The 18,211-nt window shown below is 39.1% G+C and overlaps 1 protein-coding gene across 1 annotated transcript in view; it reads right to left on the bottom strand.

Annotated features, from left to right (window-relative positions):
• The window catches only part of LOC150089246 (neuronal acetylcholine receptor subunit non-alpha-3-like), a 63,832-nt gene that overhangs the window by 28,853 nt on the left and 16,768 nt on the right, over window positions 1–18,211 (bottom strand). Inside the window, exon 3 of the mRNA XM_090390401.1 lies at window positions 11,030–11,074. Within this exon, the coding sequence (XP_090246527.1) occupies window positions 11,030–11,074 (45 nt within the window). The remainder of the gene's footprint in view (window positions 1–11,029; window positions 11,075–18,211) is intronic.

Raw genomic sequence — 18,211 nt, 5'->3', positions numbered from 1 at the left:
AAAGACTACTACAAAGTCGATGCGTTACAGTATGGTGTGGATTCACAGCAGAGTTTATAACCAGACCATTTTTCTTTGAAGATTCTACACCTCGTGGCCCCGTAAGGTGTACGGTAGGGGTGGCCAACTTAATTCGTGATGCGATCTACTTTTTTTTCTTCATAATGTGCCGCGATCTACATCTCAAGAATTTCATTGCACGTGGGTGAAAAAAATTAATCAACACATATTGAAAAATGTTTATAAATTTTAAAATTAAATACAATTCAGAATTCTTACTTTAATTCATACGTATTTAAATTTTTAATTTATGTGAAGTTTTAGTCGTCATGTCATCTGCCAAGCTTTCAAAATCGGTAATATACTGTGATAAGGCGGACCATAAAGAATCTTCTGTATGCAAGTCCGTAAGAGTACACGATTCTTCGTCTTTGTTTGTTTCAAATACGATAAGGCCGATTCACATAGATATGTGGAACCAAAACGGGAATTTAAAAGTTCACAGCATTTTTTTACATTTGGGTGCTTTTCTCGACAAACATATTCCAAAAGTCTTTTTCTTATGATCTGGCTTTTAGGATTTATCGTTTCGCAATGTAATAATTTCATTTTCAAGTACTATTTTCTCCATTTTAAAAATCTCAGGGATTTTTTTCTGCAATTTGTTTCGTATCTAAGTTTCGTATCAAATATATTGAACAATGTCTTTAGTTGTTTCAACATCATCCACAACTTTCTCAATTTCAGAAACATATTTCTCACTATTGAATTCAAAACCAGGATATTTTTGTAAATAATCTTGCATTTTTGCAAAATGATAGAATTTTTTTTCTTTATGATCCTTAGCCATTGCCAAAAATTGATATTTATATGCAGAAATACTACTAATCATGTCACCCACATTTTTATTTTTTCGTTGTTATTCCAAATTCCGATCACTTAATTTACTAGTAAAATCTGCCAAAAAAGCCAGATCACACAACCACTTCGTATATCTTGTAGCTGCTGATAATCATCTCCCCTTTGATGAACATTTTTTTTTAAAATTTCATTCAGCAAATTTCAAAATCTCTATGAAATTACTCCGCCTCAGCCACGTCACATCTGTGTGTAATATCACATCTGGTTCATTTTCATCGAGTTGCATTTTAAAAAGTCTCCTTTGAAGAGATAATCCTATGATGGAATTCTCGATTTTGAAAGCTGTGTTCATTACACTTTTAGTATTTAATCTTTTTGCTAGCTAACACTTGTTGGATGATACTGTGGCAACTCACAAAATTTGGGAATTCATCGTCCTTTTGGCTTTGAATGCCATGAATCCATTAGGATTTATGGCATTGTGCCAAAAGATGCCCGTCATTGCTTTAATTCCGTCGTTTATTATTAATACGAGCTAAAAATAGTGGTAATTTAATTTTTTCAATAAAATTTTTGAATGCGTTATCAAGACCTCTAATTCTTTCTTTTAACGAAACCATACCCAGCAGTTCTTTTCTCATGGGACTCATCCAAAACCATACGAATAAAAACGCACAATTGAGCTGTATCTCTGACGTCTGTAGATTCATCCAGAAAAGGACACAATTTGCAATATGAGCACGCAATTGTCCGCCCACATTTTTACTCATTTTTTCGATGCGTCGCACCACAGTATTTCTAGATAATTGCAAATCTTGAAGAGCACTTTTAATTTCACTTTCGTTCTTAAAATTTTCAGAAAGAGAATCTGTGATTTCTAAAAATGCGTCTTTGATGAATTGGCCATCAGAAAATGGTTTGCATTTTTTCGCAAGAAGATTCACTTTAAATTATGCTACAGTTACTGCTTTAGATTGTAAATTAGGTGTCATGAAGAAATTTATTGCTCTAATAATCTGGATTTACGTTATTTTAATTTATTTTTTCTAAGGTCACTATTAGGCGGAAAATCTGATTGGTATTCAGCATGGAGGGCGTTGAAGTGCCTTCTAAATTTCCTTTTTTGGCTATGGCCATGGAAACAATGCAAATCAAACAACATTTTTCTTTTACCATTTCAAAAAGAATTCTAGTTCCCACTCTTGTTGAAAATGACACGTTTAATCTTTTTCGTAGTATTCATTTTAAATCAAAGGTTATTAAATTAACGTATAAGTACTGTCCAGTTATTAATATTAAGTAAGCTAAAGAATTCGACACATACATACACATACATGCTCTCCAGAACGTAACTGCGAGAATTTTCAATGGACAAGCCTAGCGGCTGCGCGGCAACAAGAGTAGTCACGTGGTTCAACGGATTTGTAATAAGCGTATGCAGTGGGGAACATAATAATAATATTTAATTTTGACTAATCTATGTTTATATATATTTAAAATTCGTCGTGACGTGATCGACGGAAATTAAAGCCGCGATCGACTTGTTGGCCACCCCTGGTGTACGGTAACTAGTGCACAGTACTGCGCTCTTCTAAGAGATCACATTATTCCCGCTCTGCAAGAAAGGCAGTGCATGGAGACCGTAGTGTTCATGCAAGATTGTGCCCCTCCCCACGTTGGTCGACAAGTGAAGGAACTGCTCTGTTCAACATTCGGAAATGATTGCGTCATTTCTAGAGACTTTCCGCAGTTCTGGCCAGCCCGATCAGGAGATCTCAATCCATGTGATTTCTGGCTATGGGGATACCAGAAAGACAGAGTTTACCTTGGCGGTATACAGACGCTTGTCGATTTGAAAGCAAGCATTAAACAGCATGTAGCCAACATCCCCAATGAGATGCTACGCGAAACTGTGTCGCACGCAGTCCTCTGTTTTCAGAATGTCATATCAAGTGAAGGAAAGCACAGAACAATATCTGTAGATTTCTAAGTTCTAATATTAAAAGCTAATCCTAAGTTAAGTATTCCATCTCATGTTTACAGTGCTAATTTCTTCCCTGGTGGCGGAAATTTGAACCTTTTTTTTTTTTTTTTTTTTTTCAAATCGCTTCCCCATACCCTAAATGACATTCCACCGATTTTCACATCGTTATCTCTAACTGTTTTGACACTAGAGTCTCCTAAATAGGGAAAGTTATTTTTATAACAACCCGGTAATACACTGAGTGGACAGAAATAATGGGATACCGACCTAGTAACGGGTAAGCCCACCTTACACCCGGATAACGGCAGTCACAAGGCGAGGCATTGATCCACTAGTTCACGAAAGCGTTTCACAAGTATTTAGCATTAGTAGAGGCACACGATGCAAGAAAGCAAACTTATACCATCAGCCAAAAAAAAAAAAAAAATTCCTTCCCACTTCACTGATCCATTCGCTCCGAATGCCTGTCCAGTTCTGCCTTGAACTTATTCAAGCTAACAACTTCCACAACAACAGATGGAAGTTTGTTCCACCTATCAAACCCACTGGCTAAAGACAAATTTCAGCAGATCTACAACTGTCTTTGCCGACCGGGCTAGCCGGGTGGGTAAAGTGCCTTCCTGGCAACCCGAAGGTCGTGGGTTCGAATCCCGCCTCGGGCTTGGATCAGAGTAGAAAATGCAAAAACCTTGGGAGGTGCAATATGGCCACGGAAGCCGATGCGCTAACAAAAAAAAAAAAAAAAAAACTGTCTTTCCTCAGTTTAAAACTATGTCCTCTCAGGTTTGTAATCTGAGCAAGAGGCAGAATCCCATCAGCCTTGAGCCTGCTCAATCCATTCAAGCCCTTATACACGTCAATCATATCGCCTCGCAGGTGCCTAGTCTCCAGATGTTGCAGTTTGCAGAACTGAAGCCTTTCTTGTAAGAGCACCCCTTTTTTCCCCTTACTAGCCATGTTGCTCTTCTCTGTACTCGTTCTAGCAACTCTACACCTTTCCTAAAATGAGGGTTCCAGTCCTGTACTCAAGGTGTGGCCTGACCATTCCTTATACAAGGGGATAACCACTTCCTTATTCCTGACCGCAAAATTCCTGTATATCATTCACAAGACTCCATGATGTTGGGACTGGGACTGTTAGTAATCCTGGGTATAACCTCCATGCACAAGCACACTGGGTGACCACCCAAGTATGAACCAACGTAAGCAGAGGTCGAGGTATGGCGCCCACACCACATGGAGGAATGGCGCCCCTCTGTGTTACCAGGCAATAGGTGGTAGATGACTCTCATCAACCGGTGCAATACCACCACTTGTCTTATTGGAGGCTTGAAGTGGTGGAATCCATGTTTAGTCTCCAGAGCTAAGTTCCGGTCAATCCCTTCCCCATCTCTTCCATCATGCAGTATGACTGATGACTTTTGAGGTTATGACGAACATCATGGCTAGATCCTTACATTTCAAGGGTACAGCTCTAAAACGGTGTTCGCTGGCCGGCCGCTAGTTAGTACACCGGACCGGACCGAACCTATTGGTAACTCTTTAGAGGCTTCCGGATCAGCTAGTTTATAATTTTGCTACCTCTACTCTGCCAGATAGTGACTGGAGGGAGTCCGAGTAGTGTGTACGCGGGGAGCATTGTCGAGGCCACGTTATGTCAAGGATCTGGGTACATTCTTACCAGTTGTACACCATATCCAAAAATTTCATTACTTCATACAGCATGTCCCCCCCCCCCACTTTTCCTTACTACTGAATGTACACCATGAATTGTCAAACTACTAGAGTAAGCTTATCTGCGAAAAGATCTAAACCTCCCAAACACTTCCTAATTCATTTCACAAATATACGTGGTCTCAATTCTAATCTCAACTATGTCCATTTCCACTTGCAATCTGCCAAACCCCATGTACTTTTTTCTCACAGAACCTCAGTTATCATTTGATTCAACTACTGCTCATCTCAGTTGCCCAAATTATTCGCTGTATGATTCCTTTCGCCTGAAAGGTGGTACTTGTGCATACGTCCGTTCCGATATTCCCTGTCAAAGACTTGGTAATTTGGAATCTCCTCTTTTCGTTCTTCTCTGGCTTAAAATATCTCTATCTTATTGTGTCAAATTCATCTGTTGTCTCTACCGTTCTCCCAACTCCACTAATCACTTGGAGCTCTTTGACTTTCTCCAGTACAACTTTCCTAACAGTGAGGTAATTTTCTTTGGTGATTTTAATGTTCACAACTCCAGCTAGGTCGAGATGCTGAGGTTTTGCAACTTCTAATGACGTTGCACAGATTGTTCATTTACCTACAAGAATAGCGGACAATCCCAACCATACAGCCAACACTCTTGATCTTTTTCTCACAAACAACCCTTACAAGTACACGGTGGAAATGAGTGGTCCTTTAGGTACCTCAGATCAAAACGTGGTTATTGTCTCTTCTCCAATGGAGCCTTTATCTCAAGGCTGTTCCCAACCTCGTATTGTTTAGCATTACAAGAATGCAGAATGGGATGACCTGCCAGATTTCTTTTCTTGTTTTCCTTGGTCGGATTACTGTTTCAAAACTTCTGAGGTCAACGTTTGCTCAGATCGTGTCAGTGAAATTATTCTTGCAGGAATGGAATCCTTTATTCCCCACTCCACTTTAAAATCTTGTCTTTTATCTAAACCTTGGTTTTCCAATAAATGTGCTAAGGCTGTTTAAGAGAAGAACGTTACATATCGTAATTGGCTTGTTTCCAATTCTTCAGTTTCATTTTCTGGCTACACCAAAGTTCGCAACAATTGTAAAGCGGTCATTAATCAGTCCAAACTAGATTTTGAACAGGCTAAGAATAGAAACCTTGCTTTTTTGCCCTAATGGTAGCCTAGCATTCTGGTCTCTTGCCAAAGCTATGCCGACCGGGCTAGCCGAGTGGGTAAAGTACCTGCCCGGCAACCCAAAGGTCGCGGGTTCGATTCCCGCCTCGGGCTTGGATCAAAGTACTGCAAAAACCTTGGGAGGTGCAATCTGGCCACAGAAGCCGATGCGCCACCAACTACCAAAATCAAATCAAATCAAGCCAAAGCTATGGGCCACAACTTTTGCCCATCTCTGCTCCCACCTCTGTCAAAACCAGCTGGTTCTGTTGTCACTTCAGTCAAGGATAAAGCGGACCTGCTAGCATCCCATTTTTCTTCCAACTCTTGTATTAATGATCTTGGTAAAACACCTCCCACCATTCCCAACACGCTCCATTCAATGCCTCCTGTGGTCTTCCATCAAAAGAATGTCAGAAGGATTTTGACGAATCTTGATGCTAAGAAAGCTCGAGGTCCTGATGGTATTTCTCCACTTGTTCTCAGAATCTGTGTTCCCGTTTTTTGCCACCTTTTTTCACTTTCTTATTCCATAGGGGTTTTTCCTTCTGCTTGGAAATTTGCTTATATATAGCCAGTTCCTAAGAAGGATGACAAGTCCCTCCCATTAAATTATCGTCCCATTTCAATTACTTCTACTCTTTCTAAAGTAATGGAGAAATCAATTAACCGCCAACTTTCAAACCACCTAGAGAAACCTTCCGTCTAATCAACGATTGCCAGTATGGATTCCGTTAGTGTCGATCCACTGGTGATATTCTGGCTTATGTTACCCATTTATGGACAAATTCAATGGAAATGTTTGGTGAAACACAAGCAGTTGCTCTTGACATCTCAAAGGCTTTCGATCGTCTTTGGCATAAAGGTCTTCTAAACAAGCTTCCAGCTTATGGTTTGCCAACTGTTTTTTGTAATTGGTTATCCAGTTTTCTCTCTGATCGCTCACTGAGTGAGTATGGTAGATGGCCCTCTGTGTTCTGACTTCTCCACTAATGCTGGTGTTCCCCCAAGGTTCAGTTCTTTTCCCCCACTCTTTTCTCTTTTATATTAATGACCTTCTTCCATTGACTGGAAATCCTGTCCATAGTTTTGCCGATAATAGCACATTGCATTCCACTTTCCATTTTGAAAAACCTTGCCCTGCTCAATCAGCTTCAACTTCTCGAATATCCGCTACCAATTGCTTAAATGCCGATCTCCAGGTAATTCTCCAGTGGGGCATAGACAACTTAGTTGATTTCAATCCTTCTAAAACTCAGTCTTGTCTTATATCTTGTAAAAAGGATTCTTCTGCTCCTATGCTTATATTTGGTGACACTCCGATTTCTAGGCAAAATTATATATCTCTTTTGGGGATTACCCTAACTTCAAATCTCTCTTGGCACAAGCCCATTACAAATATTGCTTCCTCTGCATCTAAAAAACTTGGTTTTCTCTTTCGCTCTCGGCGTTACTTTTCTTCCAAACAGCTGCTCACTCTGTATAAATCGCAAATTCGCCCTGCCATGGAATATTGTTCCCACATCTGGGGCGGTGCCCCCGAAAAGCTTTCTCCCCGAAAAGCTGCCGATAATAGCACATTGCATTCCACTTTCCATTTTGAAAAACCTTGCCCTGCTCAATCAGCTTCAACTTCTCGAATATCCGCTACCAATTGCTTAAATGCCGATCTCCAGGTAATTCTCCAGTGGGGCATAGACAACTTAGTTGATTTCAATCCTTCTAAAACTCAGTCTTGTCTTATATCTTGTAAAAAGGATTCTTCTGCTCCTATGCTTATATTTGGTGACACTCCGATTTCTAGGCAAAATTATATATCTCTTTTGGGGATTACCCTAACTTCAAATCTCTCTTGGCACAAGCCCATTACAAATATTGCTTCCTCTGCATCTAAAAAACTTGGCTTTCTCTTTCGCTCTCGGCGTTACTTTTCTTCCAAACAGCTGCTCACTCTGTATAAATCGCAAATTCGCCCTGCCATGGAATATTGTTCCCACATCTGGGGCAGTGCCCCCGAAAAGCTCTCTCTCAGGCTTCTAGATTCCATTCAGAAGAGGGCAGTTAGGTGAATTAATGACTCCTCTGTAACAGACTCTCTCCACTCTCTCATAGACGTACTGTTTCCGCTGCATGCATCTTCTACAGATACTTCCATGGGCACTGTTCTCCTGAATTGGTTTCTATAATTCCCTCTCTCTCTCTTTCAAAACACTCCGAATACGTGCTTCCACCAACCAACATCCATTTACTGTCCAGCTTGAAACTCACAGAACCAACTTTTCATCTTCCTCGTTTATTTATTCAACTGCCGTTTTCCGGAACAACCTTCCTTCACACGTATTTCCTGAAAATTGCAGTCTACAGAAGGTCAAGTCTAATGTAAATAAATATCTTCTTTCGTCTTTTCAACCTCCAACCCAAGCACGGTACTAAGTACTATAGGTTCTGATTTCTCTCGTGTTTTGGGTTTTCATAAAAAAAAATTCATATGTGACTACACAAACACCCCCGGCTCTCTTTCATTCTCCACTGCCCTGAGTGTAACACCGCATTTGTCAATGTTGCACTTCAGTTACCACTTCTCAGCCCATCTGCCCAACTTTTCTAGATCCTGTTGTTGCAGCATACCGTCATTAACAACTCTACAAACCTTCGTATTCTCTGCAAACTTGGACATTAAGCCTGATATACTTTTATCAATATCATTGATAAATACAGAAAATAGCAATGTAGTAGTAGTAGTAGTGGCATGTGATGCAAGAAAGCAAATGTATGAGCTTATGCAGCATCAGCCAAAAAAAAAAAAAAAAAAATCACACCATTCCCTCCAAATGCCTGTCCAGTTCCTCCTTAAATTTATTCAACCTATCAACTTCCACAACGACAGATGGAAGTTTGTTCCAGCAATTAACCACCCGCTGGCTAAAGGCAAATTTCCGCACATCTATTCTACATCTGTCTTTTCTTAATTTGAATTTATGCCCCCTTAGGTTCGTAATCTGAACAAGTGGAAGGATCCCATCAGAATTCAGCGTGCTCAACCCATTCAAGGCCTTATATACCTCAATCAGATCACCGCGCAGGTGGCTAGTCTCCAGCCACTGCAATTTGCAGAACTTAAGCCTCTCTTGGTAAGAGGATCCCTTGATTCCCCTCACCAATCTTCTTGCCCTTCTCTGTACACGCTCAAGTAAATCTATATCCTTCCTAAAATGAGGCCTCCAGACCTGTACGCAGTACTCAAGGCGTGGCCTGACCATTGCCTTATACAGAGGGATAATCACCTCCTTTTCCCTGCTAGCAAAATTCCTATATATCATTGACAAAACCCCATGACCTGCCCTGGCAGCCTGTCTGCATTGCTCAGAGAACTTCATATCAGCCTGCACAATTACTCCCAGGTCTTTTTCATTTTCTACCACCTTAAGTGTAGTACCACATAGTTGGTACGTTTCTCTGGGGTTACTTCTACCCATATGCAGTACTTTGCATTTGTCAAGGTTAAACTTCAGTTGCCACTTCTTAAGCCCATCTGCCCAAATTATCTAGATCCTGTTGCAGTAGCACACTGCCATTACTGTCATTAACAACCCTACCAACCTTTGTATCATCTGCAAACTTCGACATTAAGCCTGATATACCTTCATCAATATCATTGATAAAGATACAAAACAAAGGTGGACCTAACACCGAACCCTGTGGGGCTCCACTAATAACATTAGTCCAAGAAGAGCAGCACCCATTGATTACCACCCACTGTCTTCTCGCACTTAACCATCCTTTTATCCATTGTAGCAACTTACCCTTAATACCATTCTGCTCCAATTTGTACAATAGTCTTCCATGCGCAACAGTGTCAAAAGCTTGTTCCCAACACGGACCCCTGGGGGACACCACAAATAATATTAATCCACGAAGAGCAGTGTCCATTGATTACCACTCTGTCTTCTCCCACTCAACCATCCCTTTATACATCACAGCAACTTGCCCTTAATGCCATACTGCTTCAACTTGTACAGTAATCTTCCATGTGCAACAGTATCAAAAGCTTTCCTGAAATCCAAGTATATGATATAATTTTTTTTTTTTTTGCAACCAGTTGCTTTGTAACCACATAATATCCAATCAGATTGGTCAGACAAGACTTCCCTTTAACAAACCCATGCTGGGTCTGAATTATTACTGCTGTCTTGTCTACATGATCCTGCAATGCTTCTTTAACCAGTGTCTCCCTTATTTTCCCAGCAACATAAATCAAAATAACAGGTCTGTAATTACTCGTGTCACCCTTTGCTCCCCCTTTGTGAATTGGGGACACATTTGCACATCTCCAGTCTGTGGGGACTTCCCCTGAGTCCAAGGATGCTCTCATAATTATGTCTAAGGGTTTGCTTACTTACTTTGCTGCCTGCTTTAATATAACTGGATATATCCTATCTACCCCAGGTGCCTTTCTTACGGGAATGTCATAGTGCAATAAATTTTATACCATCTCCACATAGAGTGCATTTGTAAGAGGGATGATAGTGGGTGCCCGACGCATGGGTTGAAAACCCACTATTATCCCTCTTTCAAATTCGGTTAACTCACGACGTTTATCCATACTGACATTGAATTACCGTCTATGTGAATGCAGTTGTGCAGTATACCTGCCAAGCTCACTAGTTCGTCCACTAGCGAAAGGGGTGACAGCGTCGCGGTGCCCAGGAACTAGGTATTCCATAAATTCTGTCCTTTCAGTGTACAAGCTAGTATATAGTTAGCTCATTAAATAACGCTATGTTATTACCTGAATGATATCATGAAACAGAGTTAGGTATCTAAAGTGACCTCAAGTTTGACACTGCAGTGATTGATATACCACAGTTTCACTACGCATGTCTTCCATTGATTATATCCGTGAAATTTGTTATTCTACAGTACCCACTACAAATGATTTCTTCTGAATATCTAGCTAGCTTTATTTCATCGACTTTCAAAAATGCCCCATTTTTCAGCTATCTGAAATTTATTTTAAGTCAACGTGGAATTTGTCTTTGTTACGATTATTTAGAACCGAACAAAGAGCTTATCTCCTTCCCTCCTCTTTAGCGTCATTATTTCGCCAGGTGGACTTTCAGTAAATTTTCACACGGAAAAATTTGATGCAATTGCTGATTTTGTAAATTTTAGTGACTTTTTTTTAGGAGTAAGACGTTTTAGACGGGATCGCCTAGCACTATATATATTGTACTGTGCGTGAGAGGTAAAGAGAGAATGAAAATATATGGTAATTTATTATTCATAATTAAAATAGCTTAATAGAATATTTTCCAACACTTACCAGAATAAACCAAACGTCCAGCATCAGAGTATTCTCTGTTTCATCCTGAAAAATAAATAATAAAATTAAATTTAAAGCCGTAGCGTTGTTCTTATAGGATATTCTGTGGAACAATCATTAATATTTAACGAATCATGTTTACCAGTAAGTAATATTGTTACCTTGATGTGCCACAAATTATTAAAGCATTATTTATTTAAGGTCGAACCATAGATATTTCACTACTGAATAGTCAATAAAGTAGTAGGAGTAGTGCAGTTTTAATTTCAAATCATTTAATAATAAAAAATAAGATTACTTAGTCTCATCGAAGTAATTAAATATATGATAAAACAAAATCTCTACGATGATAGAAAACATAAATTAAATTATTACTTTCCAGAGTTGGAATTTTAACGTGTCTTCATCAGAAGATTATGACTAATTTTACGGCTGAAAGCTTGAAGTACTGTTGATTATCTATTAAGATTCTTAGCAAAGCTGAGAATTATCTTAGTACTCACCTCTAGACCCGTATTGGCTAGGGTTAAATTTACATAAAGGAAAGTAAAGAGAGTAAAAGTTTTCAATTATATTAATTGATTATTAATATAATTGAAATATGTGACTACACAAACACCCCCGGCTCTCTTTCATTCTCCACTGCCCTGAGTGTAACACCGCATTTGTCAATGTTGCACTTCAGTTAATAATAAATGTCTCTTGGAAGAGGGAGTGCGCCACCTTTTTCCTGGTTGTCATTTATAAAATTATATGAAGAAGATGCGCGTGTTGAAAAACCAAAAGCTGGACGAGAAGCTTTTGATGTCGTCATCAGTTAATGAATGACAAGAGCTGTACGTGTTGATTTATAGTATCGTGGTACCCAGGATGCATCACGTTAAACACGTGGAAATTTGATTCGTGTGAGCTGCCATATTGGTGATAGATTCGTGGGTAATTTAGTGTTTAAAATTTCTTATGATCTATTTTGGCGGAACCATTTTATAGCTAGGGCTTCATACTGGAATATATTTTAAGTTTAATTCGTGTAATTGCGTTATCTATTAATGGACCATGATTAAAAAGAGTACGTGCTGACTGAGTTCAGTTCCTGGTTGGCCTGATTTGAAACTATTATAATGATAGTATGCTCTCGGTGTTGGCTGTTCTGAAAGTTCCATATTTTATGGTGGTGCTACCTATGTAGCATGCGTTACAGCCAGATTGGCATTTTATAAGGTATATTATATTGTTTATGTCTTGTATATATGTTTCTCTGTATTTGCTGAAAAAAGTACTTAGTTTATTGTATGATGAAAAAATCAGTTATAGTTTCATCATTATATGATGAAAAAATCTAAAAATATTCCGGAGCTAATGTGCAAATTGGCTATGATACGGAAGTGTGACTATTGTATTTTGTGTATGATCAGTACTAATGTTATCAATGCGAGGATTACTAATTTTTTTCTTTTACAGCTACTATGGTTTCTTGAATTAACTATTTGGGGTATTTTCTAGCTATAAAGGTTTTTGTTAGGTATAGTAGTTCTGTAGTCAGATCTTCCTGTGAATGATTGTATTTAATCGCATTGTAGATTTGGTTGTATAGTACTGTTTTTTTTTTTTTTTTTTTTTTTTGTGTTGGTGGGAATGAAAATGTAGGAATTTTTCTGTATGTTTGCGTTTTGAGTTTATCGGATTTATACAGGGTGTTTCAGTTAAACGTTTCAGAACTTCTAAGAGGGGTAGGGGTAGGGTAGGGACTTCCAGGGGTTGCCTTCTCTATCAGTCTCCCCCTATTCTGTCTAACTCGCCAGTGTACGCCCCACACAATTTATAAAAATAATAACGTCCAAATTTAAACCGCACTTACATAAACCTCTCTCGGCCTTTTATATTCTAGTGTTTACCCCTCCCCCGCCTTTTTTTCTTTTTACATATGCCCTTGCCACTGAAATCTTCGGAAACTTGGTGGGTGGGTACAAAATAAAATCTACTGGGTACCTGACCTGCCTCCCCGGGGCCAAGTGCGGTAACGGTGGGGCCCAACGGCTAAATGGTCAGAAGAACAACGGTACACAACGCTACACATCCTTCGGCGCCTTCGTAGCCAGGTGGGAAGGAGCAGCAGTGCGTAGCACGCGCTTCTTGATTAGACCGGGATTCGAGCCCGTCACCATCAAATACGGAAGATGCGGAAAGGTCAGGGAATGACCACCGCATATCCCGGAGCAATATGGCCTTAGTTGCTAATGTTCCTAAAAACCAAATAACAATAACAAGCTACACATCCATCCTCGCCCCACACACTTTTTAAATCTCTGGCCTACACAGAGTTCTATGCTACACAGAGTACATAACGCGAAGATGGAGGAAACCCCTGGTGCTGTCGGACAACTAACACACTTTGCACTTTGTAAGTGTGAACAGTTTTTTGAGCTGTATAATGAAGAATTTAAAGATTGAGCAACGTTTTGTAATCGATTAGTTTCATTGGTATTGGTGCTACAGAGACGGAGACAGGTGTTTGAAAAAAAAACTGCAATTTTCGGATGGTACCGGCGCATTAAAGAAGGTGGCGGAGACTAGCGCCCAAGTTAGCTGAGAATTTCTACCACTCTAGAGCAAATTGCAGAAGCCCAGGAGATTTTGGATGAAGGCAGGATAATTGTACCCCATTAGCTAAGCAGTTATATTAAAAAAAAAAAAAAAAAAAAAAAAAAAGGAGCAAAAAGTAGATTGCAAACCCTTGGCAGTAATTATGAGAGCATCCATGGAAGGTTCCTATAGATTGGAGGTGTGCAAATGTCTCTCCTGTTCACAATTATAGACCTGTAACCTTGACTTCTGTTCCACGAAAAATAATGGAGTCAGTGGTTAAAATCGTCTTAACAGGAATTGAATTATACGAAAATCACAGCATGGATTTCATAAGCGGCGTGGGGGGGGGTGATCTGTCTCACTAATCTGATTAGCTACCATGGCACAGTAACAAAAGAACTAGAGCGAAAAAAAATATTTTTACATCATTTAATTAGATTTCAGTATAGTTTTGACACTGTTCCACTCGAAAGACTGCTATACAGATTGGAGCAGTATCGCATTAGGATCAAGTTACTGCTGTGGACAAAGTGATGGTTGAGTGGCAGAAGACAGAGGGTCGTTATAAATGGGAAATGCTCTTCTTGGATTAAATGTTATTAGTGGTGCCCCTCGGTGTTCAGTGCTGGACCGATACACACTTTACAGTATTTTTTTAATGATATTGATGAGTCATATCAAGCTTATTGTTTTAAGTTTGAAAATGATACATAGGTGAACAGAGTGGCTAATCAGGAATCAAGGCATACTGCCACTACAAGACCTAGCTAAAATTAGGCAGAAGGGCTGACAAGTGACAATTGAGGAAAATGCAAGGTACTGCATACGAGGAGCAGTAATCCCAGAATAACATACTGCTTAGGTGGTACCACACTCAGTGTTGGTTGGTTGTTATAGGGTTTTAGGTGCATCAACAACTTATGCCATATTGCACTGTATATAATATGTCTGTCAATTGTGTATGTTCTGTAGTTTGTTTGCTGGAAGGTATTACAGTTTTGAAAACATTTCGTACGCTGCAGTTCACATCAAACAACATCTTTACAACTGTTTTGTCTGTATGTGGTCACTAGAGACCACCTATTTCATGAGAGAGCAGTTGGTCCTGAAATAGTCCGTCGTAGCAAGTTCATTTAAATAAATAACGAGACTGCTGTTATAACAACAACAAATGATAGTTTATCCGAAAGTTAATCTTTCTGCTAGGCCATCCATTTAACTAGGACAATTTTTTTCTGCAGTGAGAATTAAGACCATTGCACTATCTGGGCAGGACAGATAGCAATACAAGAATCTTATGAAGAAAGAAATATCACTCTTTTTTTGCATGGATTCTTAAAGCCAACTGAGATCGTTGAAATAAGTGCCGAATTGTAAAATGTTATTTCTTTTGCAAAATGTGTCGGATTTTAAAGAATTATGGAGTGTAAAGTACCGGATTTTACAGAGTTTACTGTACTGAAGTTCGTAAAATTTTAGGACTATAAACCCCCAAGCTATGAAAATTAAATTAAACTTACATTAGCTCATTAGCTTCATTTCTATACTAAAATTGGAGCAAATTGAAGGTTGTACGCAGCATCATTTCGATACATTTCATATTATGAACACCTTCATAACGAGTTGCCTTACTCTTAAGATGGTTGTCAAGTCCCACTTTTAAAAATTAGTAACTGAAAAAAAAATCAGTATTTAGTAATTATTATATGTGGAAGCTTTTTTAACAACAAATTAGTTCAAAATTTCACTATCAGAGTGTATGCAATTTATTCACTCCAATAAATAAATAAATTATCTTTAGCGTTCGTTGTTGAAAGGAATGATTTGGGATCAGCGAATTCGAGTGCTTGCATGTTGTGATCTTAGTTTTCATCATTAAGATAAAAAAAAAAAAACAGCTGAAATTGTAGCCGTAACTTAACCAAATACAGTCAAGTTCGTTTTAAAACGTTGCCTAAACGTAAAGCACTTTTAATTAAACCGTATTACAAAAATGCAGATATTGTTATTGCATCCCTCAGAAGGTATCAAGTAATAAAAATGCCTGACTTCCTTATTCTAGAATAACCCTATATTAAATATTGTAAGGCGTTTCGAGAAAGGTTATCTCACTCTTAGGCCTGCAAGTGGTCGTCCATCAGCATCACAAGAAGTGATTCAAAGAATTGATGAGATGCAACAACACGAATTCTTTCAGATTTGAAGGATGCAATCTGAGGCTGTGAAGAACACATTGTCCCGTCTTGAATGCCTTATTAGAAAATAATTATGGAAAAGTGGTGATATTGTTAGTAACGATTGGCGAAATTTTTAGTAGTGGAAAATGATTCAAGAAAGCAAGCATCAGCCGAAAAAAAAACTTCCCGCATCACCTATCGATATCCTCCAGTAATTTGTCTAGTTCTTGCTTGAATTTATTCAAACTACCCACCTCCACAACAACAGATAGAAGCTTGTTCCAACAATTAACCACCTGTTGGTTGAAGGCAAACTTTCGCAAATCCGTCCTGCAACCATCCTTACTTCCTTAGTTTGAATTTATGCCCCCTCGTGTGTAGTCTGAACAAAAGGAACAATGAAATCGGCATTGAGCTTGTTCAATCCATTCTGACTTTATCGTTGTTATTTTTCTCGATTAATTGTAATCACGTTTAAGTGTAATCAAGTGAAAACAGCAAGGATTTCTTTACTTATATAAACTCTAAAAGGAAGGGGATGAATCTGATTGGTCCACTTGACATCGATGGTTCGACTGTTGATGATCCTGCTCAGATAGCAAACAAACTGAATGAGTATTTTGCATCTACATTCACACGTGAAGAATTATTAAGGTTTGAAAATGGCAGAATGTTATCAAATTGTAGCAGGGTGCTTAATGATCTTGTAATAACTGAGAGCAAAGTGGAAGAGAAATTGTTGAAGTTAAACGTAAGAAAAGCACCTGGGGTAGATGGGATCTATCCAGTTATATTAAAGGAGGCGGCAAAGCAACTAAGCAAACCCTTAGCCATAATTATGAGAGCATCCTTGGACTCAGGGGAGGTTCCCACGGATTGGAGATGTGCAAATGTATCCCCAATTCACAAAGGGGGATCGATGGGTGACACGAGTAATTACACACCAGTTAGTTTAACTTCTGTTCCGGGTAAAATAATGGAGTCGCTGGTTAAAGATGCATTGCAGGATCATCTAGACAAGACTGCAGCAATGTTTCAGACACAGCATGGGTTTGTTAAGGGAAAGTCTTGTCTGACAAATTTGATAGGATATTATGATGTGGTTACAAAGGAACTGGATGCAAAAAATAATTTTGATATCATATATTTGGATTTCAGGAAAGCTTTTGACACTGTTGCGCATGGAAGACTACTGTACAAATTGGAGCAGAATGGTATTAAGGGTAAGTTGCTACAATGGATAAAAGGATGGTTAAGTGCGAGAAGACAGAGGGTGGTAATCAATGGGTGCTGCTCTTCTTGGACTAATGTTATTAGTGGAGTCCCACAGGGTTCGGTGTTAGGTCCACTGTTGTTTTGTATATTTATCAATGATATTGATGAAGGTATATCAGGCTTAATGTCGAAGTTTGCAGATGATACAGAGGTTGGCAGGGTTGTTAATGACAGTAATGGTAGTGTGCTACTGCAACAGGATCTAGAATCTAGATAATTTGGGCAGATGGGCTAAGAAGTGGCAACTGAAATTTAACCTTGACAAATGCAAAGTACTGCATATGGGTAGAAGTAACCCCAGAGAAACGTACCAACTGTGTGGTACTACACTTAAGGTGGTAGAAAATGAAAAAAACCTGGGAGTAATTGTGCAGTCAGATATGAAGTTTTCTGGGCAATGCAGACAGGCTGCCAGGGCAGGTCATGGGGTTTTGTCAATGATATATAGGAATTTTGCTAGCAGGGAAAAGGAGGTGATTATCCCTCTGTATAAGGCAATGGTCAGGCCACGCCTTTAGTACTGCGTACAGGTCTGGAGGCCTCATTTTAGGAAGGATGTAGATTTACTTGAGCGTGTACAGAGAAGGGTAACAAGATTGGTGAGGGGAATGAAGGGGGATCCTCTTACCAAGAGAGGCTTAAGTTCTGCAAATTGCAGTGGCTGGAGACTAGGCACCTGCGCGGTGATCTGATTGAGGTATATAAGGCCTTGAATGGGTTGAGCACGCTGAATTCTGATGGGATCCTTCCACTTGTTCAGATTACGAACCTAAGGGGGCATAAATTCAAATTAAGAAAAGACAGATGTAGATTAGATGTGCGGAAATTTGCCTTTAGCCAGCGGGTGGTTAATTGCTGGAACAAACTTCCATCTGTCGTTGTGGAAGTTGATAGGTTGAATAAATTTAAGGAGGAACTGGACAGGCATTTGGAGGGAATGGTGTGACTTTTTTTTTTTTTTTTTGGCTGATGCTGCATAAGCTCATACATTTGCTTTCTTGCATCACATGCTACTACTACTACTACTACTACTACTACTACGTTGCGCCATCTAGTGATTAATTTTCGAACTAATTTTATGTTAAAAATTTCCACATATACTGATTACAATACAAACATCGGCTTTACGATATAACCGACAGTT

The sequence above is a fragment of the Mastigoproctus giganteus genome, chromosome 2 (genome assembly GCF_048544385.1).
Source record: "Mastigoproctus giganteus isolate SK-2022 chromosome 2, ASM4854438v1, whole genome shotgun sequence".
Taxonomy (NCBI): Eukaryota; Metazoa; Arthropoda; class Arachnida; order Uropygi; family Thelyphonidae; genus Mastigoproctus; species Mastigoproctus giganteus.
The sequence above is the reverse complement of the archived record's forward strand: the minus strand, read 5'-3'. Positions and strand labels throughout refer to the sequence as shown.